The 24,109-nt window shown below is 36.0% G+C and overlaps 1 protein-coding gene across 1 annotated transcript in view; it reads left to right on the top strand.

The window, feature by feature from the left end:
• The window catches only part of BRWD3 (bromodomain and WD repeat domain containing 3), a 173,030-nt gene that overhangs the window by 130,583 nt on the left and 18,338 nt on the right, over positions 1 to 24,109 (top strand). The window contains exons 27-33 of the mRNA XM_080653837.1: positions 650 to 732; positions 2,290 to 2,401; positions 3,354 to 3,415; positions 3,518 to 3,673; positions 4,323 to 4,443; positions 5,643 to 5,768; positions 5,855 to 5,933. Coding sequence (XP_080509963.1) covers positions 650 to 732; positions 2,290 to 2,401; positions 3,354 to 3,415; positions 3,518 to 3,673; positions 4,323 to 4,443; positions 5,643 to 5,768; positions 5,855 to 5,933 — 739 coding nt within the window. The remainder of the gene's footprint in view (positions 1 to 649; positions 733 to 2,289; positions 2,402 to 3,353; positions 3,416 to 3,517; positions 3,674 to 4,322; positions 4,444 to 5,642; positions 5,769 to 5,854; positions 5,934 to 24,109) is intronic.

The following is a 24,109-nucleotide window of genomic DNA, read 5'->3' on the forward strand; positions in this document are numbered from 1 at the left end:
GGAAATGTTAATATCTTCCTCAGGATATTTGTGAGGAATAAAAGAAAAACCTTTTATAAGTACCTAGCAGTATACTTGAAACACCCTAGTTGCTTTTATTTCTGTTAAAAATAGGAATAATTAGTCAATGGCACATTTCTTAAAGTTAATTTTGAAATCTAAGGAGACAAAATAACATCAATTTATATTTTGTGTGTGTTAACCCTCACTCAAGTATATTTTTTCCATTGATTTTTAGAGAGAGTGGAAGGGAGGGCGGGGGAGAGAGAAATATCAATATGAGAGAGACACATTGATTAGTTGCCTCCCACCGAACCCGAGACCCTTTAGTGTGCAGGCTGACATTCTGCAGAGCCACCCTGGCCATGGCCATACTTTTCTTAAAAAGTCCTTAGTGAAAATAACTTATATGAAACTTTAATAACCTTCTTTGACATCTTTATATCATTGAAGTGATACAGCAATAGGCAGGGTGCTTGCAAACAAAGCAAAGCAGATGGAGTTTAAGTCAAGACTTTTGTAGGGACCTTGAGGTTTACAACATTTTGCTTAATGGCTACACTTTAAACATATATCCGTGGATAGTTAGTAAGTAACATATACTATTATATCTGTATATTGGTTCATAGGTGATTTAATTTTTGTACAGGTATCATGATATGCCAGATGTCATTGACTTCCTTGTGCTACATCAGTTTTATAATGAAGCCAAAGAAAGGAACTGGCAGATCGGTAAGTATAGAATTCTCACTTAATGACTATTAAGTTTGAGGTAAAGTAACTTTAATTCCAATTTAACAGAAAGAAACTAGTTTAACATGTAAGCTGGAAAAACCTGTTAGCCAAATTAGGAAAATTAAATTAAAGATATTTTCTCAATTATGTTTAGTGATTTTATGCACATTGCATATCTATAATAATAAAAGCGTAATATGCTAATTAGACCAGATGACCTTCCGGATGAAGCCAGGGCTGTGAGGGAAGCCTGGGTCCTGAGTGCCAGAGGGAAGCCAGTGCCAGCAACTGGGGGAAGGAAGGCCTACTCTTGGACGAATTTTGTGCATCGGGCCTCTAGTATCATATAACCTCTAAGCCTTCTGCAGTTTTCTAATCTGTTAGAATACAAATCTGAATTAAAAAGAAAATTATCAAATGTTAGTTGTCCTAAAATAGAGTACTTAATATTTGGGCTCTTAAACAGAACATTACTGATTGTGGTTTTCTTTCTTTCTCTCTTCCTCCCACCACAGCTTGCTCCTTCTATCTCTCTTTCAACCCCTCCCTTTTCTCCCTCTCTTGCCTTCTACTTCCTTCCCTCCCCCTCATTAGCTTTTGATCTTGGGCAAGTTTTTAATCTCTCTGTGCCTCAATTCCATTATCTTTAAAATAGGAATCACATGACACCACACCTATGAGATTGATGTGAGCAGTAAATTAGTTAATATATAGAAAGCACTTAAAATGGTACCAGACGCAAAGTAAACAACTATGCAAATGTTTGCTGTTAGTACGTTTAAGTTATCTTTTATTTGGAAGGAACTTTTTTTCTACAATGATATGGTTTTGTAATCCTTAGCCATTTAGAACAGAAGACTAGTATCAAGTGATTTTAAAGGCAAAAAGCAAAAAAGAGAAGAAACAAATGGTGTAACATAGGTACAATGCAAGAAGTAGAGTGCCTAATGATGATTTCAGGTGATTGATAAAAGTTAAATTATATATGGTGGCATTTATTTGAGACAACATGGAAATATGTGATTTATTTTAAAAAGATAGCTAGTATCTGGAAATCAAAATCCTTGAAGAAGGTAAAATGTAAAATTCACTTATTTGCAAAACTCAGATTGAAACCTTTAACAACGGTAGTTACGATGCTATTTCTGGGTTCAACAAAATATCACAATTTAGCCAGTGTGGCCCAGTTGGTTAGAGTGTCATCCTGTGCACAAAAGGTGGCAGGTTTGATTCCCCATTAGGGTACATACCCACGTTGTGGGTTTGATCCCTGATCAGGGCGCTTACAGGAGGCAACCAATTGATGTTTCTCTTTCATCTCTCTCTCTCTCTCTCTCTCTCTCTCTCTCTCTCTCTCTCTCTCTCTCTCTCCTCTCCCTCTCCCTCTCCCTCTCCCTCTCCCTCTCCCTCTCCCTCTCGCCCGACTTCTAAAATCAATTTTAAAAATTTTTGGGTGAGGGTTTTAATAAAAAAACCTTAAAAATATAAATTTAGAGTGGGAACAGAGCTTTATTCTCAAGAGCACCATTGTAAGAATTTCTAAAAACATTGCAGGTGATAGATTCCGCAGTATAATAGATGATGCCTGGTGGTTTGGGACTGTGGAGAGTCAGCAGCCTTTTCAACCAGAGTATCCTGATAGTTCTTTCCAGTGTTACAGTGTTCAGTAAGTACAGTTATGGTCTTTTATGCCCTATATAATACTGAAGTGCTATATGGACTTTGTATAAACCTTACCAGGAATAATGTCATTTTACCTGACTTAACTAATCTTACAAGACCTATAACTGTAAGAAAATAATCATAATGCCTATAGAATCTGATAATAAAACAGGTGAATGTTACTGCTAAAACAGAGCAGAAACTGAAAGCTTACTTCTATCTCCCTTATGTCCAGATTTTCTTGTAAGTAATTGTATTTTAGACAGGATTTTTTATTATTTTATGAAGAATACTGAAATTAATTCAGTGTTTAAAATAATTGTTGCAGCTGGAATATAGCAATGAATATTAGTACCTAGACTTTTATTTGATAGTGTGAATTCTAGACAGAAATGACTGTATTATGTTTGGATGTGGTTTTTGTCTACAACATTTACTTTAGTTCTTCATGATATATTCCTAATTATAATATTCCTAATAAAGTTTTTTGTCAAATATGATAGAAAATGTTTATTCTGTGAATATTAATCTTTGTCTCCATATTGCATATCAAAGGGGAATAATAAAATTTTGGAGATGTTATAATACTTAAGCTGTTAGGATAATGTAGATTATCTCACAGAAATTAGTGATTTATTGAATCACCTTTTTAACCTGAAAGGAATTTTCCAAAGATAACTTTTTATTCTGTATGCTGGCTTAACATTGAATATGTCCTTGATTGGAATAAAAAAGAAAGCTAAGTAAAACTAAGAATAAACTTACTGCTTTCTAAGTTTCATATTGGTAGATCATGTTTTCTCTATTAGAGGTTTATTATTATCTATATGTAAGCAAAGTTGTACTTTAAGGAAAATTGTATTGCCCTTTTCCAAATTTCATCCCCAATATATAAATTATGCTAGTATATAAAAGAATCATGTAAAATTGAATTGTGTCTTGTTATTTTTTAATAGCTGGGACAATAATGAAAGAGAAAAGATGAGCCCCTGGGATATGGAGCCAATTCCAGAAGGAAGTAAATATGCTTTTAAAAATGAATTATAATTCTTCTAAAAGAAAAATGACAATATCATTATATTGGAAACTAATCATTTCTGGTTTTTCCTTTTATACATAGCTGCCTTTCCAGATGAAGTTGGTGCTGGTGTTCCTGTGTCCCAGGAGGAACTGACTGCTTTGCTATACAAACCACAGGAAGGAGAGTGGGGAGCTCATTCCAGAGATGAGGAATGTGAACGGGTTATTCAGGGCATCAACCACCTTCTTTCTCTCGGTATGATGAATGTGAAAGAATATTAGGAGGATGGGAAGGAACAAGGAAAACCAGCAGAATTTTAACTTTTGCTCAAGGACATGCATTTTTTTCACTAGACAATTTTAACTCAAGAGGCACAGTGATTCTAGTTTTAATAACATTTTTATATGTTTGGCCCAAGTAATGACAAACTTTTTCAGTTCTCTGGTGGCTTATAATAGTGAAGGCAGGTAAAAGGTGTCTTTTACTAGTATTTTCAAGAGTCATTTGGCTCTCTAGCTATTTCATGAGCCTGACTTTGGGTTCTTTGATAAAGATAATGTGTGAGTAATATATTTTACTGGCATAACTAGTTATATTTTCTAAAACATATCACTTGAGACATTTGGCATTTTTCCAGAAAAATGTGAAATTAAACACAGTCCTCCTTTAATTTTGTCTCATTTCAACTGATTTGAACTGCTCTATTATGCATGAGTTTTAGATACTATGCCCAAATAAAAATAATAACATCATAACAGTATTTGTCTAATATTTGCATAATTGAATCATCAACATTTTATTATGTGGTGTATTGTCTCCCTTCTTATTTATGTGGGTTTTGTTTGTTAACATGAAATGTTAATGTTCTTTATAACTACCTTTCTTGATTTGGATAATATTGTAGATTTTGCCAGCCCTTTTGCTGTTCCAGTGGATCTCAGTGCCTATCCCTTGTATTGTACTGTAGTTGCATATCCAACTGACCTCAACACCATCAGGCGAAGACTTGAAAATCGCTTTTACAGGTCTGTTTAGTTTTATCATCATTTACTATAAATGTCATAGCTTTATGTCTTTTGCTTTTCTTTTTGTATAATGATGCACGAAGATCTGTGTTTTTGTTGTATAAATAATTATTCAAAAGAGCCAGTGCAAAATTTCTTCTAAAAATTTAGAGTACTAATTTTCCTTTATTCCGTAGATTCTCAGTCTTCCAGTGTAAAAAGGGGTTTGAAGGGAATAAGTACAGGGAGAAAATTATGAGTAATACAAATCACATGTGAAATAAAAACTAGTTAACTTTAGTTTATTTAAGGCAGATTAAGTGGTTTGTAGAATTATCATTGTTAAGGTGCTACAGAGACTTTGAGCATGTGTGTAAATCCCCTGTTGAGGAATTAAACAGCAGTTAATTAGGTTTAATTATTATGCCTGAAATGTGTACAGAAAAAGAGCCAGGTGTTTTTTTTTTTTCTCTCCTTTGGTTTTAGTTCGGAGTGGAGTGATTATGGGAAAGCAAGGTGAGGGCCACTTTTGGTACAGCTCTTACCTGAGACTCCACTGTGTCTTAACCACCATTATTCCATGAACTGGTTATAACCAGTTGGGTGTATTTTATAACATTACATATAATTTCATTCAATAATATATATTATAAAAATAACTAGATAAAAATCTATTCTTTTCTATAACCTGCTTTTTCCTTTCTCTTCTCTTCCCTTGAAAACTAAACATCCTTTTAACTTTATCTCAACAGTTTGTTTTTATTTATTTGTATTTGGTCAAATCACTATTTATCAATTATGCCCTGGGTCAGTTCTTTTCCAAGTTTTAATATGCAGTCCAGTAGTTCTAAATTATTGCTTGTGCTTCAAATACTGTAACTGTATACATTTACTAGTGCACATCTATCACACATATGAGTTACTATCCCCAAAAATGTATACATACTTTAACAGCTAATAGCTCACTTTTAGAAATGAAATGTTTTTTAGTAAACACTGCCTTTATAACTCTTCAAAGTGTGTGTATACATTTTTTGGAACACCCTATATATTGTAACACCTTTGACATATAATGATTAGTTACCTAGTTGTTCTATGCTGTATATTCCTAGAATAACTAAAGGTATTTTTTAAATTAAAAAAAATTTCAATTACAGTTTTCATTCAGTATTATTTTATATTAGTTTCAGGTGTCACAGAAGGTATTTTTTATTTCATAGGAGAATATCAGCATTAATGTGGGAGGTTCGCTACATTGAACATAATGCCAGGACTTTCAATGAGCCAGACAGTCCTATAGTAAAAGCAGCCAAAATTGTAACTGATGTCTTACTTCGATTTATTGGGTAAGAAGTAGCTTTATTTCCATAGGAACTGACTTCTTATTTTGTAAAATTTATTGAAATATATTTTGACTTATCATATTTCTTAGGGACCAGAGCTGTACTGATATACTGGATACTTATAATAAAATTAAAGCAGAAGAACTAAACAGTACTGATGCAGAGGAGGTAAGAATTGCAGCAATAGTGGGCATGTATTCCTTTTCTGTTATTTGAAGTACAGTAAGTATTACAAGTAGGTATTATAAGCAATGAAGCTAATTTCTACAAGTTGGCTAAACACTTATATCTTTTTATATTAAACTATTTAACCTGTATTTAGATGGCATATACCAAAAATGTAGTACTATTACAGTATTCAGTAGGAGACAAGTAGGTGTCCAGTCATCCTATTGACTCAGTGGGTTTCAGTATGAGAAATCAAGACTTCATATTAGAGCCTTTTAAAACAGGACAAAGCACTAAATATTTTAAATGAATGATTAATTGAGGGAAATTTTAATAGGGATTCATTTTCTACACAGATATGTAAAATATTAACATATTTTAAAATTTTAGTTGTCAAAAATCTACATTTTTAGTAGTTTCATGAAATTGCTAGTTGATTTCTTTTATAGAAATTTGCAAACAAACCAGTTTTTCTTAATTAAATAAAATTAGTATTGCCAGCAAACCCTCACTTCTGATTTCCCCAGCCAGCTGTATCCCTAATGTACATAAAGACATTTGTGACTGGACACTATGATAGAAACAAAAACTAAGATAAAAGGCTGAAACAATAATGGAGAGTGATAATTCAAAAATCTTTAGTGGAAGACAATTCATCCCATGAATGAGTGACTCAAATTTTCTAAATTCTGTTGAGTGGCTATTGTACAGAGATATGTCACCTATTTATAGTGTCTCTACTCTTAATCTTCACAATGGTAAATTGGCATTGTTTTTTAATCTTTAATGAAAATGTATCTGACTATAAAATATTGTATTATTAGAGTTAAATGTTATTTACAGAATAGAAACTTGAATATGTGAATTAGGTGTTATCCTCCTAAAACTAATGAAAAATTTATCATTCTGATTCCTGATATTTTCTCTGGCCTTTCACATAAGTGCATTTTTATTACTATTATTATTTTTTATTAAATGTATTGGGGTGACATTGGTCAACATGAACAAATAGGTTTCAGGTATGGGTTTCTATGTTATAAGATTTGTATATTGTACCCTGTGCCCTCCACCCGAAGTCCAATCTTCTGTCACCATATATTAGGACCCCCTTTTTGCAGGCACCACGAGTCTAAATATGTAAACCCTAAAGACTCCACCAAAAACTATTAGAAACAATATACAAATACAGTAAAGTTGCAGCATATAAAATTAATGTACAAAAATCCATTGCCTTCCTGTATATTAACAGGAAAACCTCAGGAAAAGAAATGAAAAATTATTTGCAATTGCAACCAAAAGAAAAAATACCTAGGAATGAACTTTTAATGAAGAATGTAAAAGACCTGCAAACTGAAAATTACAAAGCATTATTAAAAGAGATTGAAAAAGATAAGAAAAATATCCCGTGTTCATGGATTAGCAGAATTAACATAATTAAAATGGCCATATTATCCAAAGCAATATACAGATTTAATTCAATCCTCATCAGAATCCCATTGTCATTTTTTAAAGAAATAGAGCGAGAAATTATCAAATTTGTTTGGAACCACAAAAGACCTCGAATAATCAAAGCAATCCTGAGAAAAAGAATTAAGGTGGAGGTAGCATGCTACCTGACTTCACATTATATATAAGTGCATTTTGACTCAGGGTTTCATGTAGCAAGAATTTCTCCACAGAGTAACCACTACTTGGTTAAAATAGAAAATAAAAGTAGAATATAAGTCAACAACTTTATCTTTTTTGATGAGAACATTTAAGTTCTACTTTCTTAGCAAATTTTAATTATACAATGCAGTGTTATTAATATAGTCACCATGTTTTTTTTTAGATCCTTAGACCTTATTCATCTTATAGCTGTAAGTTTGTACCCTTTTACCAACCTCTCCCTGTTTCCCCTGCTACCCAACCCTTGGCACTATTTGTCTTTCTCTGTCATGCTTACTTTACTTAGCATAATGCCCTCGAGGTCCATTCATGTTGTCACAATGGCAAGATTACCTTTTTTCTCAAAGCTGAATTATATTCCATTTGGTGTGTGTGCATAACACATATCAATCACACTTTCTTTTTTTAAGTTTGCATTTCTTTTATTTTTCTGTCATAAACAATAGAACACAGACCACAGTGATGCTTTTATTATTGTTTTATCTTTATTTATTTTAATTTATCTTTATTGTGAAAGTATTGTGGCTGTCCCTTTGTTTCCCCCACATTGACCCCATCCACCCTGCTTCCGTCCCCTCTCCAGGCATTCCCCACACTATTGTCTGTCCATGGGATAGCATATAAGTTCATTGGTTAATCTCTTCCCAAACCTTGTCCTTCCCTCTGAAATACAACAGTTTGTTGCATGCTTCAATATCTGGATCTTTTTTGTTCATCAATTTATTTTGCTCATTAGATTCCACATATAAGTGAGATCATGTGATACTTGTCTTTCTCTGACTGGCTTATTACACTTAGCATAATACTCTCAAGGGCCTTCTTTGCTGTCACAAAGAATAAAAGACCCTTTCTTTTTATCTCTGCATAGTATTCCATGGTGTAAATGTACCACTTCTTTTTTATCCACTCTTCTAGTGATAAGCACTTGGGCTGTTTCCAGATCTTAGCTATTGCAAATTGTGCTGCTATGAACATAGGGGTGCATATAATCTTTATGATTGGTGTTTTGGATTTCTTAGGATATATTCCTAGAAGTGGGATCACTGGGTCATATGGCAGTTCCACTTTTAAGTGTTTGAGGAAACTCCATAATCTTTTCCACTGTGGCTGCACCAATCTCCATTCCCACCAGCAATGCACTAGGGTTCCATTTTCTCCACATCCTCAACAGTTCTTCTTGCTTGTTGATTCATTGATGGTGTGACAGGTGTGAGGTGATAACTCATTGTAGTTTTAATTTGCATCTCTCTGATGATTAGTGACTTTGAACATTTTTTCATATGTCTCTTGGCCATCTGTGTGTCCCCTTTGGAGAAGTGTCTATTTAGATCCTTTGCCCATTTTCTAATTGGATTATTTGTCTTCCTTTTGTTTAGTATGAGTTCTTTATGTATTTTGGAAATTAGCCCCTTATCAAATGTATCATTGGCAAATATGTTCTCCTCTACAGTTGGTTCCCTTTTCATTTTGATTCTGATTTCTTTTGCTGTGCAGAAGTTTTTTATTTTTATGTAATCCCATTTTCTTATTTTGTTTGTTTGTTTTTCTTACCATAGGCAAAGTGTGAAAATTCTCCCTGAGATGTCTGATATTTTGCTTCCTATGTTTTCTTCTAGGATTGTTATGATTTCACAAGTTACATTTAAGTCTTTTATCCATTTTGAGTTTATTCTTGTGTATGGTGTAAGTTGGTGATCCAGTTTTGTGTTTGTTTTTTTTTCATAACTTGTCCTATTACCTCAATACCATTTATTGAAGAGACTATCTTTACTCCATTGTATGCTCTTGCCTCCTATGTCAAATATTAATTGGAGTTAATGTCTTGAGTTGATTTCTGGGTTCTCTGTTCTGTTCCAATGATCTATATGCCTGTTCTTGTGCCAGTACCAGGCTGTTTTTATTACAGTGGCTTTGTAGTGTAGCTTGATATCCATTATTATGATCCCTCCAACTTGGTTCTTTCTCAAGATTGCTGCAGCTATTTGGGGTCTTTTTTGTTTCCATATAAATTTTTGGAGTGTTTCTTCCAGATCTGTGAAATATGCTCTTGGCATCTTGATAGAAATTGCATTGAATCTATATATGTCTTTGGGTAGTATGGACATTTTAATGATATTAATTCTACCAATCCATGAACACAGTATATTCTTCCATTTGTTTATATCTTCATCTATTTCTTTTTTCAACATCCTGTAGATTTCCTAGTACAGGTCTTTTACCTCCTTAGTTAAGTTTATTCCTAAGTATCTTAATTTTTTTGTTGTTGCAATGGTAAATGGGATTTTTTGTTTGTTTCTCTTTCTGAGAGTTCATTATTGGTGTATAAAATTGCCATCAATTTCTCTGTGTTAATTTTGTATCCTGCTACATTGCCAAATTCATTTATTAACTCTAGTAGTTTTTTGGTGGAATCATTAGGGTTTTCTATGTTCTATATCATGTCATCTGCAAATAATGACTATTTTACATCCTCCTTTCCAATTTGGATGCCTTTTACTTTTTTTTTTCTCCTTTGATTATTGTGGCTAGCACTTCCAGCACTATGTTGAATAAAAGTGGTGAAAGAGGGCATCCCTGTCTTGCGCCTGTTCTTAGGGGAAATGATGTTGGCTGTAGGTTTGTCATATATGGCCTTTATTATGTTAAGGTCAGACTCTTCTATTCCTACTTTGCTGAGAGTTTTCATTAAAAATGCGTGTTGGATTTTGTCAAATGCTTTTTCTGCATCTATTGATATGGTGATGTGATTTTTGTCTTTCAATTTGTTTATGTGATGTATAACATTTATTGATTTGCAAATATTGTACCAGCCTTGTATCCCCAGAATAGATCCCACTTGGTCATGGTGTAAGATCTTTTAAATATATTGCTGGATCTGATTTGCTAATATTTTGTTTACAATTTTGGCATCTATGTTCATCAGGAATATTGGCCTGTAATTCTCTTTCTTTGTGGTGTCTTTAAGTGGTTTGAGAATTAGGATAATGCTGGCCTTGTGGAAAGAACTTGGTAGTGTTCTGTCCTCTTGATTTTTTTGGAATAATGCAAGGAGGATAGGTATTAATTCTTTGAATATTTGATAAAACTCCCCTGTGCAGCTCTCTAGACTATTTATTTTTACTCTGATCTTTAATTTCTGTCCTATTTACTCTAGACTTCTCTTGTTCTCTATCTAACTCTTTATGTTATAGGGTTAGATAATATATTAGAAGTTTTTCTTATTTCCTGAGGTAGGCCTGTGGTGCTATGCATTTCCCTCTCAAGACTGCTTTCACTGTGATTTGGGGTTGTTGTGTGTTCATTTTCATTTGTTTCCAGGAAGTTTTTTATTTCTTTCTTGATCTCATTGGTAACCCATTCATTTTTTAATGCTATTTACTCTCCATGTGTTTGAATGTTTTGGGTTGTTTTTATTGTACTTGATTTCTAGTTTCATGCCATTGTGATCTGAAAAGATGCTTGGTATGATTTTAATCGTCTTGAATTTATAGAGACTTGTTTTATGTCCTATCCTGTTATCTATCTGAGAATGATCCATGTGCACTTGAGACGAATGTATATTCTGTAGCTTTCGGGTGGAATGTTCTGTAAATGTCAATTAAATCCATTTGATCGACTGTATCATTTAGGGTCACTGTTTTCTTGTTTAGTTTTTTACTAGATCTATCCAGTGATGTCAAATGGGTGTTAAAGTCCCTACTATGATTGTATTGCTGTCGATCTGCTTCTTAAAATCCTCCAGAAGTTTTTTTATAGATTTGTATGATCCTGTATTGGGTGCATATATGTTTACCCAGTTATATCCTCTTTTTTTTAAAAATTTCTTTATTGATTAAGGTATCACATATTTGTGCTCATCCCCCCCAGTTATATCCTGTTGATGTATCAATCCTTTTGCTATCGCACTTTCTTTATTCATTTATCTGTTTACAAATACTTGGATTGTTTTCATATGTTGGCTATTGTGAATAATGCTGAAGTGAATATGGGAGTGCAGTTTTATCTCTTGGATATTTTGTGTTCATTTCCTTTCTAGATATTTACTCAAAAGTGAGGTTACTAGATCATATGGTAGTTGTTTCTTTAATTTTTTGAGGCACCTCCATACTGTTTTCCGTAACAGCTGTGCCAACATGGCATAAGGTTTTTCTCCTCTCCACATGCTCTGGAACACTTGTTATCTCTTAATTTTTGATGCTAGATGTTCTAAGACAGTGGTCGGCAAACTCATTAGACAACAGAGCCAAATATCAACAGTACAACGATTGAAATTTCTTTTGAGAGCCAAATTTTTTAAACTTAAACTTCTTCTAACACCACTTCTTCAAAATAGACTTGCCCAGGCCGTGGTATTTTGTGGAAGAGCCACACTCAAGGGGCCAAAGAGCCGCATGTGGCTCGCGAACCACAGTTTGCCGACCACGGTTCTAAGAGGCATGATGTGATACCTCATTGTGGTTTTGATTTGCATTTCCCTGGTGATTAGTGAGGCTTACCATCTTTTCATGGACCTGGTGACAATTTGCATGTCTTCTTTGGAAAAATTTAATTGTATTGTTTTGGGTATTTTTTTGGGCTATTGAGTTTTTAAAGTACATTTTTGGATATTAACAATTTATCAGATACATGATTTGCAAATATTTTGTCCCTTTCAAATAGATTGCCTTTTAATTTTTAAAAATAAATTATTTTTAATTGAATTGATTGGGGTGACATTGGTTAACAAAATCATACAGTATCCAAGTGTACAATTCTATAACACATCATCTGCACACTACATCATGCGCCCATTGCCACAAAGTTTCTTTGTCACCCCTTCTCCCCCCATTTGTATCCCCCTCTCCTTTCCCTCTGTCATCACACTGTCATCTGCATCTATGTGTTATATATGTTTTTTTTGCTTAATCCCTTCACCTTCTTCCACACAGCCCCCCAACACCCCTTGCCTCTGACAGCAGTTAGTCTGTTCCACATATACATGCCTGTTTCTATTTTGTTCATCAGTGTATTGTGTTCATTTAGATTCCACGTATAAGTGAGATCATATGTACCTGTCTTTTTCTGACTGGCTTATTTCACTTAGCATAATGCTCTCTAGGTCCCTCCATGGTGTTGCAAAGGTTAAATATTTCTTCTTTCTTACAGCTGAGTAGTATTCCATTGTGTAAATAAATGTATCACTGCTTTTTTATCCACTCTTCTACTGATAGACACTTGGGCTGTTTCCAGATCTTTGCTAATTCCAAATAATGATGCTGTGAATTATAGGGGTGCATATATTCTTTCGAGTTGGTGCTGCATATTTTTCCAGATATATTCCCAGGATTAGGATCTCTGAGCCAAAATGCAGTTTGGTGTTTAATTTTTTGAGGAAACTCCATACTGTTTCCATAGTGGCTGCACCAGTCTGCATTCCCACCAACAGTGCATGAGGGTTCCCTTTTCTGTACATCCTTGTCAGCACTTGTTGCTTCTTGATTTATTGATGATAGCCACTCTACAGCGGTGAGGTGATATCTCATTGTGGTCTTAATTTGCATCTCTCTGATGATTAGTAAAGTTGAACATTTTTTCATAACGTCTCTTGGCTATCGGTGTGTCCTCTTAGGAGAAGTGTCTATTTAGGTCCTTTGCCCATTTTAGATTGGATTTTTTGTTTTCCTGGTGTTGAATTGTATAAGTTCTATATATATTTTGGAGATTGACCCCTTATCAGATGTATCATTGTCAATATGCTTTCCCATTCGGTGGGTTCCTTTTTCATTTTGTTGGTGGTTTCTTTTGCTTTGTGAAAGCTTTTCATTTTGATGTAGTCCCATTTGTTGTTGTGTTTTTCCTTTGTTTCCCTTGCCCAAGGAGATATATTGGCAAAGATATTGGTATGAGAGATGTCTGAGATTTCACTGCCTATGCTTCCTTCAAGGATTTTTATAGTTTTTGGTCTTACATTCAAGTCTTTTATGTGTTTAAGTTTATTCTTGTGTATGGTGTAAGTAGGTTGTCTAGCTTCATTTTTTGACATGTATCCGTCCAATTTTCCCAGCACCATTTATTGAAGAGACTATTTTGACACCATTGTATGCTCTTGCCTCCTTTTTCAAATATTAATTGAGCATAATGGCTTGGGTCGACTTCTGGGTTTTCTGTTCTGTTCCATTGGTCTATATGTCTGTTCTTGTGCCAGTACCTGGCAGTTTTGAGAACAGTGGCTTTATAATATAGCTTGATATCTGGTATTGTGATCCCTCCAACATTGTTCTTCTTCCTCAGGATTGCTGTGGCTATTCAGAGTATTTTTTCATTCCAGATGAATTTTTGGAGAGTTTGTTCTAGGTCTGTGAAATATTTTTTTGGTATCTGAATGGGGATTGCATTGAATCTATAGATTGCTTTGGGTAGTATGGACATTTTAATGATGTTGATTTACCAATCCATGAACACAGTATATTCTTCCATTTGTTTATGTCTTCCTCTATCTCTTTTCAACATCCTGTAGTTTTCCAAGTATAGGTCTTTTGCCTCCTTAGTTAATTAAGTTTTTTCCTAGGTATCTTATTTTTTTTTGTTCCAATGGTAAATGGGGATTGTTGGTTTTTGGGGTTTTTTTTAGTTTCTCTTTCTGTGAGTTCATTATTGATGTATATAAAAACCATAGATTTCTGGGTGTTAATTTTGTGTCCTGCAACATTGCCAAATTCATTTATTAAGTGTAGTAGTTTTTTGATGGAGTCTTTGGGGTTTTCTATGTACAATACCATGTCATCTGCAAATAATGACAGTTTTACTTCTTCTTTTCCAGTTTGGATGCCTTTTATTTCTTCTTCTTGTCTGATCGCTATGGCCAGCACTTCCAGTTCTATATCGAACAGGAATGATGAACATGGGCATTCCTTTCTTATTCCTGTTCTTAGGGGAAATGGTTTTAGTTTTTGCCTGTTGAGTATAATGTTGGCTGTAGGTTGTTATATATGGCCTTTATCATGTTGAGATATGTTCCCTCTTTTCCCACTTTGCTGAGAGTTTTTATCAAAAATGGGTGTTGTGTTTTGTTGAATGCTTTTTCAGTGTCTATTGATATGATCATGTGATTTTTGTCTTTCAATTTGTTTATGTGATGTATCATGTTTATTGATTTGTGAATATTGTACCAGCCTTGCATCACTGGAAAAAATCCCACTTGATCATGGTATATGATCTTTTTAATATATTACCGGATTCGATTTGCTAATATTTTGTTGAGGATTTTATTTATTTATTTATTTATTTTAATATTTTTTTTTTATTGATTTTTTTACAGAGAGGAAGGGAGAGGGATAGAGAGTTAGAAACATTGATGAGAGAGAAACATCGATCAGCTGCCTCCTTCACACCTCCTACTGGGGAAGTGCCTGCAACCCAGGTACATGCCCTTGACCAGAATCGAACCTGGGACCTTTCAGTCCACAGACCGATGCTCTATCCACTGAGCCAAACTGGTCAGGGCTTGTTAAGGATTTTAGCATCTATGTTCATCAGTGATATTGGACTGTAATTCTCCTTATTTATAGGTTTTTAGAATTAGGATAATGCTGGCCTCATAAAAAGAGTTTGGAAGTGTTCCTTCCTCTGGGATTTTCTGAAATACTTTGAGGAGTATAGTTGTTAGTTTTTCTTTGAATTTGTGGTAAAACTTCCTCTGAAGCTGTCCAGACCTGGGCTTTTGTTTGGTGGGAGTTTACTGCTTCTATTTCATCAGTTGTTATTGGCCTATTCAGGTTTTTGATTCTTCCTGATTCAGATTTGGGAGATAGTATTTTTCTAGGAATTTGTCTATTTCATCCACATTGTCTAGCTTGTTGGCATATAGTTGTTCATAGTATTTTCTTACAATCCTTTGTATTTCTGTGGTGTCCATGGTTACTTTTCCACTTTCGTTTCTGATTTTATTTGGGTCCTCTCTCTTTGTTTCTTGATGAGTCTGGCTAATGTTTTATCAATTTTGTTTATCTTTTCAAAGAACCAGCTCTTGGTTTCATTGATGTTTTATATATATATATATATATATATATATATATATATATATATATATATATATATATTAGGTTATAGTATTTATTTCTGCTCTAATCTTTATTGTTTCCTTCTTTCTACCTACCCTGGGCTTCTATTGTTGTTCTCTTTCTCATTCTTTAAGTTGTAGGGTTAAACAGTTTAGTGCTGATTTTTCTTGTTTTTTGAGGTATGCCTATAATGCTATGAACTTCCCTCTCAGGACTGCTTTTGCTGTGTTCCAGAGATTTGGGGTTGTTGTGTGTTTATTTTCATTTGTTTCCGGGAATTTTTTGATTTCTTTCTTGATCTCATTGGTAACCCTTATTGTTTAACTAGAGGCACGTTGCACGAAGATTCATGCAATAGGCCTTCCTTCCCCTGGCTGGCGGCACTGGTTTTCCTCTGGCACCCAGGACCCAGGCCTTCACTCCAGCCACAGTGGAGAAGCCAAGCCTCTTCAGTCTTCAGTCTTCGCTCAGGCTGGAGCCTTCAGTCTTCACTTTGCACCTTTGTATGCAACTTAACCCGCCATCTTTGTTGGGTTAATTTGCATACTCACTCCTGATTGGTTGGTGGGAGTCACGGGGTTATGGTGAATTTGCAATTTGCATCTTTCTCTTTTATTAGTGTAGATAACATGCTATTTAGCCTCCATGTTTTTTGGTGTTTTTACTGTAGTTGATTGCTAGTTTCATTCCACAGTCATCTGAGAATATACTTGATATGATTTCAGTCTTCTTGAACTTGATTTGTGTCCTAACATGTGGTCTATTTTTGTGAATGATCCATGTGTACTTGAGAATAATGTATCTTCTGCTGCATTGGGGTGAAATGTCCTATAAATGTCAATTAAATCCATCTGATCCAGTGTGTCCTTTAGAATCTCTGTTTCCTTGTTAAGTTTTTGTCTGGAAGATCTATCCCGCGAAGTCAGAGGAGTGCTAGAGTCCCCTTCTATGACTGTATTATTGACTATCTCTTCATTAAAGTCCTCTAGAAGTTTTTGTATATATTTAGGTGCTTCTATTTTGGGTTCATATATGTTTACCATGGTTATATCCTCTTGTTGAATTGATCCCTTTAGCATCATGTAGTGACTTGTGTTGTCTCTTGTGATGACCTTCATTGTAAAGTCTATTTTGTCAGATATTAGTATTGCTACTCCAGCTTTTTTTTTGTTTTCCATTTGCGTGAAAAATTTTTTTCCATCCCTTCACTCTTATTCTGTGTGTGTCTGTTGTTTTGAGGTGGGTCTGTTGTAGACAGCATATAGTTGGGTCATGTTTTTGTACCCATTCAGCTACCCTACGGCTTTTATTTGCAACATTTAGTCCATTTACATTTAGGCTTATTACTGATAGGTACTTATTTATAGCCATTATAATTCTATATGGCTAGTTTTCTCTCTCTGTTTCTTCTCATTACAGCAATCCCTTTAGCATTTCTTGTAATGCTGGCTTGGTGGTGATATACTCCTTTAGACTTTTTTTTTTTGGTCTGGGAAGCTCTTTATTTGACTGTCTATTTTGAATGATAGCCTTGCTGGATATAGTAATCTTGGTCTCAGATCCTTGCTTTCCATTACCTTGAGTACTTCATGCCATTCCCTCTGGCCTGTAGAGGTTCTGATGAGAAATCAGGTGTCAGCCTTATGGGAGCTCTTTTGTAGGTAACAGTTTTCTTTTTTCATGCTGCCTTTAATATTCTTTGTTTTTAATTTTGGATATTTTAATTATGGTGTGTCTGGGTGTGGGCCTGTTTGGATTCTTCTTGTTTGAGGTTCTCTGTGCCTCCTGAACTTGTGTGACTTTTTCCTTTACCAGGTTAGGGAAGTTTTCTGCCATTATTTCTTCAAGTAACTTCTCTATGCCTTTCTCCATTTCTCCCTCTTCTGGCACACCTGCTATTCTAATATTGTTACATTTCACATTGTCCCACAGCTCCCTTAAGCTGTCCTCATGTTTTTTAATTTTTTTTTTTTTTGGTCTTCTGATTGAGTAATATTTTCAACTCTTGTCTTCTAATTCGCTGATTCGATCCTCAGCTTCCCCTAATCTGCTGTGTGTTCCTTCCAATGTGTTCTTTATTTGTGTTATGTCACTCTTTATTTCAGACTGTTATTTTTTCATAGTTACTATATATTTTTTCATGCTGTTGAGCATCTTTACCCTCATTACTCTGAACTCTGTTTCAGATAAATTTCTTATCTCTGCTTCATTTACCTCCTCTTCTAGAGAATTCTCTAGTTCTTTCATTTGGCGGTTGCGTCTTTGTCTCCTCATTTTGGCTTTCTGTTTGGGTTTGTGACTATTGGGTAGATCCTCTACACCTTTTAATCTCTAGTGCTGAATAGAGTTAAAGGCTTTTTCTGACTAATTAGATCAGGCAAAGACTCAAAGCCTCCAGAGACCGCCTCTGCCTACAAGACTAATAGGATTCCGACTTGAATTGCCCCTCCCCCCCAGGCAATTGTACTCAGGTGTGGGGAGATATTTTTTTCCAACAGGGTTGGGCAGTCACTACTTCCTAGAGGCTAATTGTTATTTTTAATCTCTTAAGTGGCCTCAGGGCAAGGTGTTTTCAAACAGGGTGTGTCAACTGTCTTCCCCCCAGGCAATGTAGTTGTGTATATGGGAAAGATGTCCTCTGCTGCATGAGGTAATGACTCAGCCCAGGAAACTTGAGGTGTCTGCCTTCTGAGCTCTATTCCCTGAGTCCTCTGTCCTGGCTTCTGCCCTCACAGTTCCAGTCCATTTCACCCTCCCTCTGCCGGAACACAAGGTAGGTGGCTCCACAGGGAATTTTGTGCATTGGCCCTTTAAGAGTGTGGCTGACTGCACCCCAGCCAGATGTTATGTGGTTCTCTCTGCTCAGGGGACCAACTTGGGGATTAGGTACCAGATTGCTCAGTGGCAACCCCCACACCTGAGATATGTTTCTGGTACTTCAGTTGCTGTCTGTGGGTGCTGGGCCAGCCCTTTGGTTCATTATTCAGGAAGTTTTTCTGTATTTCAGTTGTAATTCCAGTTTGTTCCTGGTAGCATGTCCATGCAGCATCCACTTACTCTGCTGTCATTTTTAATCTCTTCTCATTTATTATTAATGCCTGCCCTCATTTTTAATCCTCTTCTTTTCTTCTTGATAAATCTCATTAAAGATTTGTCAATCTTTTTTATATTTTTAAAACAACACCTCCTGGTTTTATTCAGTTTTTATCTTGTTGTTTTTTCTTTTAGTCTCTGTCATTTATTTCCACTCTGTAACTTTTATTATTTCCTTATTTCCACTTTCTCTGTGCTTTGTTTGTTGTTGTTTTTTCCTAGTTTTTTTAGGTAAAGTTTAGATAGTTTGAGATTTTTCTTGCTTCTGGGGAAGGCCTGTAATGCCATGAAGTTTCCTCTCCATTCTGCTTTTGCTGTGTTTCATAGATTTTGGTTTGCTGTGTGTTTATCATTATTTGTTTCCAGGTGACTTTTGATGTCTTCCTTGATCTCATTGTTAATTCATTCATTGTTAATATCATGTTATTCAGCCTTCTTGTGTTTGAATGTATTTCAGTATTTATATAATTGACTAGAGGCCCAGTGCATGAATTTGTGCATGGGTGGGGTCCCTCGGCCTGGCCAGCAATTGGGGCCAATCGGGGCTGGCTCACCCAGTACCTATTGGGAAAATCAAGGCCGGCCATCCCGGGGGAGGGACCACAGGAGGTTGGCCTACCAAGATTTTCTTTATATTTAACTCCTATTTTGGGTACTTATATGTTTACAAGGGTTATATCCTCTTGTTTGATCAATCCCAATAGTGTTATGTCATCACTTTCTTTGTTTCTTGTTATGGCTTTTGTTTTTAAGTCTATTTTGACTTGTATAAGTACTGCTACCCTAGCCTTTTTTTCATTTTCATTTACGTGGAATATTTTCCTCCATCCCTTCACTTTCAGTCTGTGTATCTTTTGTTCTGAGGTGAGTCTCTTATAGAAAGCAAATGTATGGGTCATATTTTCTTATTTATTCAGCTACACTATGTCTTTTGATTGGAGCATTTAATCCATTTACATTTAAAGTTACATTATTAGATACTTATTTATTGCCATTTTATTCTTTATACATGTTTCTCTCTTTTTTTTTTTTTTTACTTTCCTTTTAAAGAAAACCCTTTAATATTTTTGGTAGAGCTGGTTTGGTAGTATTGAACTCCTTTAGATTTTTCTTATCTGGGAAGCTCTTTATTTCTCCTTCAATTTTAAATGACACCCTTGCTATATGAAGTAATCTTGATTGTAAGACCTTGCTTTTCATCACTTTGAATATATTATGCCAATATCTTCTTGCTTGAAATGTTTTTGTTGAAAAATCAACTGGCAGTATTATGGGATTTTCTTTGTGGGTAAATGTTTTTGTCTTGCTGCTTTTAAAATTCTCTTGCTTTGTCTTTAACCTTTGCCATTTTAATTATGATGTGTTCATGTGGACCTCTTTTTGTTCATCTTTTTGTGACTCTGTGTGTTTTCTGGGCTTGTGTGTCTTTTTCCTTCACCAGACTAGGAAAGTTTTCCCTTTTTATTTCCTCAAACAACTTCTCGATTTCTTGTTCTCTCTCTTCTCCTGGTACTCCTATCATGTGAAAGTTGTTATACTTGATGTCCCAGAGACGCTTGATGTCCCAAAGGTCTCTTAGACTTTTCTCATTTTTTAAATCATTTTTTCTTTCTCTCTCTCTCTCTCTCTCTCTCTCTCTCTCTCTCTCTCTCTCTCTCTCTCTCTCTCCTTTTTTCTCTGCTTGTGTTTTCTGTTCCCTTGACTTTCAAATTGCTGATTTAATTTTTTGCTTCATCTAACCTGCTGTTGACTCTTTTTTGTTTATTTTTTTTTGTGTGTATGTATATATTCTTTATTTCAGATATTTTATTCCTTTTTTCTGACTGTTTTTTTTTTTTTATGGCTTCTATGTCCTTTTTAATGCTTACAATTTCTTTGTTCAATTTCTCACTTAGATTATCTCCTATTCTTCCCCTAAGATCCTTGAGCATCTTTATAATCATTAGTTTAATCTCTGCATCTGGTATCTTGGTTGCTCCCATTTCATTTAATTTTTTTCTGGGGATTTCTCTTGTTCTTTCATTTGGGGGATTTTTCTTTGTCTTTTCCATTTTGTCTCTGTGTATTAGGTAGATCTGCTATGACTCCCAAACTTGTTATGATGGCTTTAGGATATAGTTGACTTGAACTGAATTGTACAATCTTCTATAACTTTATTTTCTCTTTGCTCCAGGAATATTTCTTTTGGGTTATATGCACCCTCCTGTTCTTGTTGACTTTTCAATTCCATTGGCCTTTTTGTGGGTGGAGTTAACCCTTCAGGCAGGGTTAACTCCACAATAACTGTGTATGATGCACTGTGCAAGGGCTATTCCTTATGGCAGAGTTGTTCTCAGCATTGTCTGGTGTCCATTGGAATCCCCTTTTGGGTGTGTTGCTTGCTTAGCTAGTTGGATCGAACTCAAATGTTGTCTGAAGCCCACCACTTATTGATTCTGGGTCCACTTGGGCAGGGTTCAGGTAGAGGTCAATGTCAGTCATTGTGTGTAACTGGTTTATGCTATCTGTCTGGAGCTACAACAGTATTCATTGTTTGTGACTGCATCTGTTGAGACTGAGTGTGCCTAGGAGGGGGTAATCTGTGTAAAAGGGTCTGATTCCTCCAGTTTAAAACTGGGGGCAGATCTATAACATGTACATGACTCCTTGATGTCAGCCTTCACCTGTCAGCTCCTCTGCCTCCCCCTAAGGTTACCTGGTATTTCTCCAGAGCCTATAGACTGTAGACTGGACCAAGGCTGGCCGCAACCCACATATACTGCCACAGCTCGTGAGTTCAGTAAGGCCAGGCTCCCTGGGTCCAGAAGAAGGAACTAGTGGGTCCCCTACTTGGGGCTGTGCAGTTAGGCATTCAATGAGGGGAAAGTGGCACCTACTCTGGGGCCATACCACTGAGTCTCTGCCAGAGTCTCCAATTCTAGCTCCCACAGGAGGAGCACACTGCAGGTTCAGGTTTGGTGCATCCAGCCATCCCCCCTTGAGGAGCAAGCTCAGTCAGTCAGAGCCACTGGTGCTGCAGGGCAGATCAAAAGTGTTTCCCTTTGAGGCTGGTGCTCGCTGAGTCTGCAGGATGTGGCCAAGCAATCCATCCTGGTCCCAGGCAGTAGCCTCTGAAGGAGACATACTTCAAATGTCCCAGGTGCAAGTAGCCCTTCCTACCACCACCCCCCCTGCCGCCGCCATGGGAACTCATCAGGGGTGTGCCAGCAATACTTGGAAGATCAGATCCAAATAGTGTTTAGAAGGGGTACTGGCACTTCTTCCTCTTCCAGGGGTAGCTCAGGCTAAGCTCGTAGGGATTATTAGGTGCCCCTTTATGATGTAGCCCCACAACCCAGCACCCACCCGTCTGATTCCTGGACAAAAGCTTCCCTGGGAGATGTGCTTGAATGTCCCAACTCTGTGTGGCACGCTGATCCCCCTATGCAATTGAACTCAACAGAGCAGGGCAGGCCAAGTGATTCAGCGGGTGAGGCGTGGCTGGTTGTGTCCTTGAGGTGGGGAAGAATGGCGGTTCCCTTTACAAAGCTACACAGTTTAATCACTGAGTCTCTGCCAAGAGTTTCCATAGAAAAAGAGCACACTAAGTGTCCTTGCTGGGTGCTACCAATAGACCTCTCTGCAGGACCCGAGTGGCATCACCAGCAGTTGAAGGACCAGGCAGTGCACTCCCAGGCTGGTGCTATAACAATAGGAGTGTTCCACCCTGGGAAAACAGCTCCTGGGTCTCTAGCAGACTCCCTTCTCTCCCAGATAGTCTGAATCTCCCGTGATTTTCAACACCAGATGCTGTTTGGGCTCCTCTTCCCTTCTCTGTTGCTCTGGTTTGGGGATCTCTGCATTGGGTTCAGAACCCATGCTCCTGGAGAGAGAGAGTTTTGCAGCCTGAGATATCCCTCCAGCTTCTTAGACACCGCACCTGAGTGCAGGGGCCAACCATTTCAGCATCTCCACCCTTACCAGCCTCTAGATGGCTTCTTTTGTAAATCCTTGGTTATTATATTTCAGTTCAACCGGTCTTCAGTTGGTCATTCAGGTTGGGTCATTCAGGTTGATTGCTCTATTTAGCTGTAAATCCAGTTTGACACTAGGAGCAGGTGAGTGTATCTTCCACCTACTCTGCAGCCATGTTGGAAACTCTTTATTTTGTTGATGGTTTCCTTTGCTGTGTAGAAAAGCTTTTTAGTTTGATGTTGCCCCACTTATTTTTGCTTTGGTTGCCTTTTCCTTACTTTGCCATGGTTGCCTTTTGATTTTTGTCAAATACTAAAAATAATTTCCAAGACCTTTGTCAAGGAGCTTACCACCTGTGCTTTTGGGAGTTTTATGTCTTACATTAAAGTTTTTATTTTATTTTGAGCTGAGTTTTATGTATGTTGTAAGAGAGGGGTCTAGTTTCATTTTTTATTTTTTTTTTGCATATGGATATCTCATTTTCTCAGCATAATTTATTGAAAAAACTATTCTTTCCCCATTGTACATTCTTTCTCCCTTTGTTGTAAGTTAATTCACTATATATGCATGGGCTTATTTCTGTGCACTCTCTTCTGTGTATCTATTTTTCTTTTGCCAGTACCATACTGTTTTGATTACTATAGATTTGCAATATACTTTGAAATCAGGAAGTATGATGCCTACACCTTTGTTTGTCTCAAGATTCCTTTAGCTATTAGGAGTCTTTTATGGTGATTCCATATATATTTTAGAAGTGGTTTCTTTTTCCTATTTCTGTGAAAAATGCCATTATAATTCGATAGGGGCTGCATTGGATCTATAGATTCTTTTGGGTAGTATGGACATTTTAACAGTATTATTACATATAATCTATGAGCAAAGTACCTTTCCATTTACTTGCATCTTTTTCAATTTCTTTTATCAGTATTTTATACATTTTAGTATACAATCTTTGTTTCAACGTTTTTAGGTATTTTATTGTTTTTCATGAAATTTTAGATGGGATTTTTTTCTTAATTTCACTGTTATTGTCTAGAAACACAACTTTGTATTATTTTGAATCCTTCAACTTAACTAATTTTATTAGTTCTAATAATTTCTTGGTATAGTCTTTAGGGCTTATATATGTAACTAGAGGCCCAATGCACAAAATTTGTGCAAGGGGCTCGGGCCTTGCAGCCCCAGCTGCCTCGGCCCTCATAGCCCCGCTTTGTCCGGAAGGTCGTTCTGCTATTCGGTCTAATTAGCATATTAGCTCTTTATTATATAGGATATATCATCTGCTAATAGAGACAGTTTTACTTTTTTCTTTCTGATTTGGATGCCTTTGCTTTTTTGGCCTACTCGCTCTAGCTAGGACTTCCAGTACTATCTTTATATATACCAGTAAAAGCCTAAGCGAACAAACGACCGAACGACCAG

Source organism: Plecotus auritus (assembly GCF_963455305.1).
Source record: "Plecotus auritus genome assembly, chromosome: X".
NCBI classification, from domain to species: domain Eukaryota; kingdom Metazoa; phylum Chordata; class Mammalia; order Chiroptera; family Vespertilionidae; genus Plecotus; species Plecotus auritus.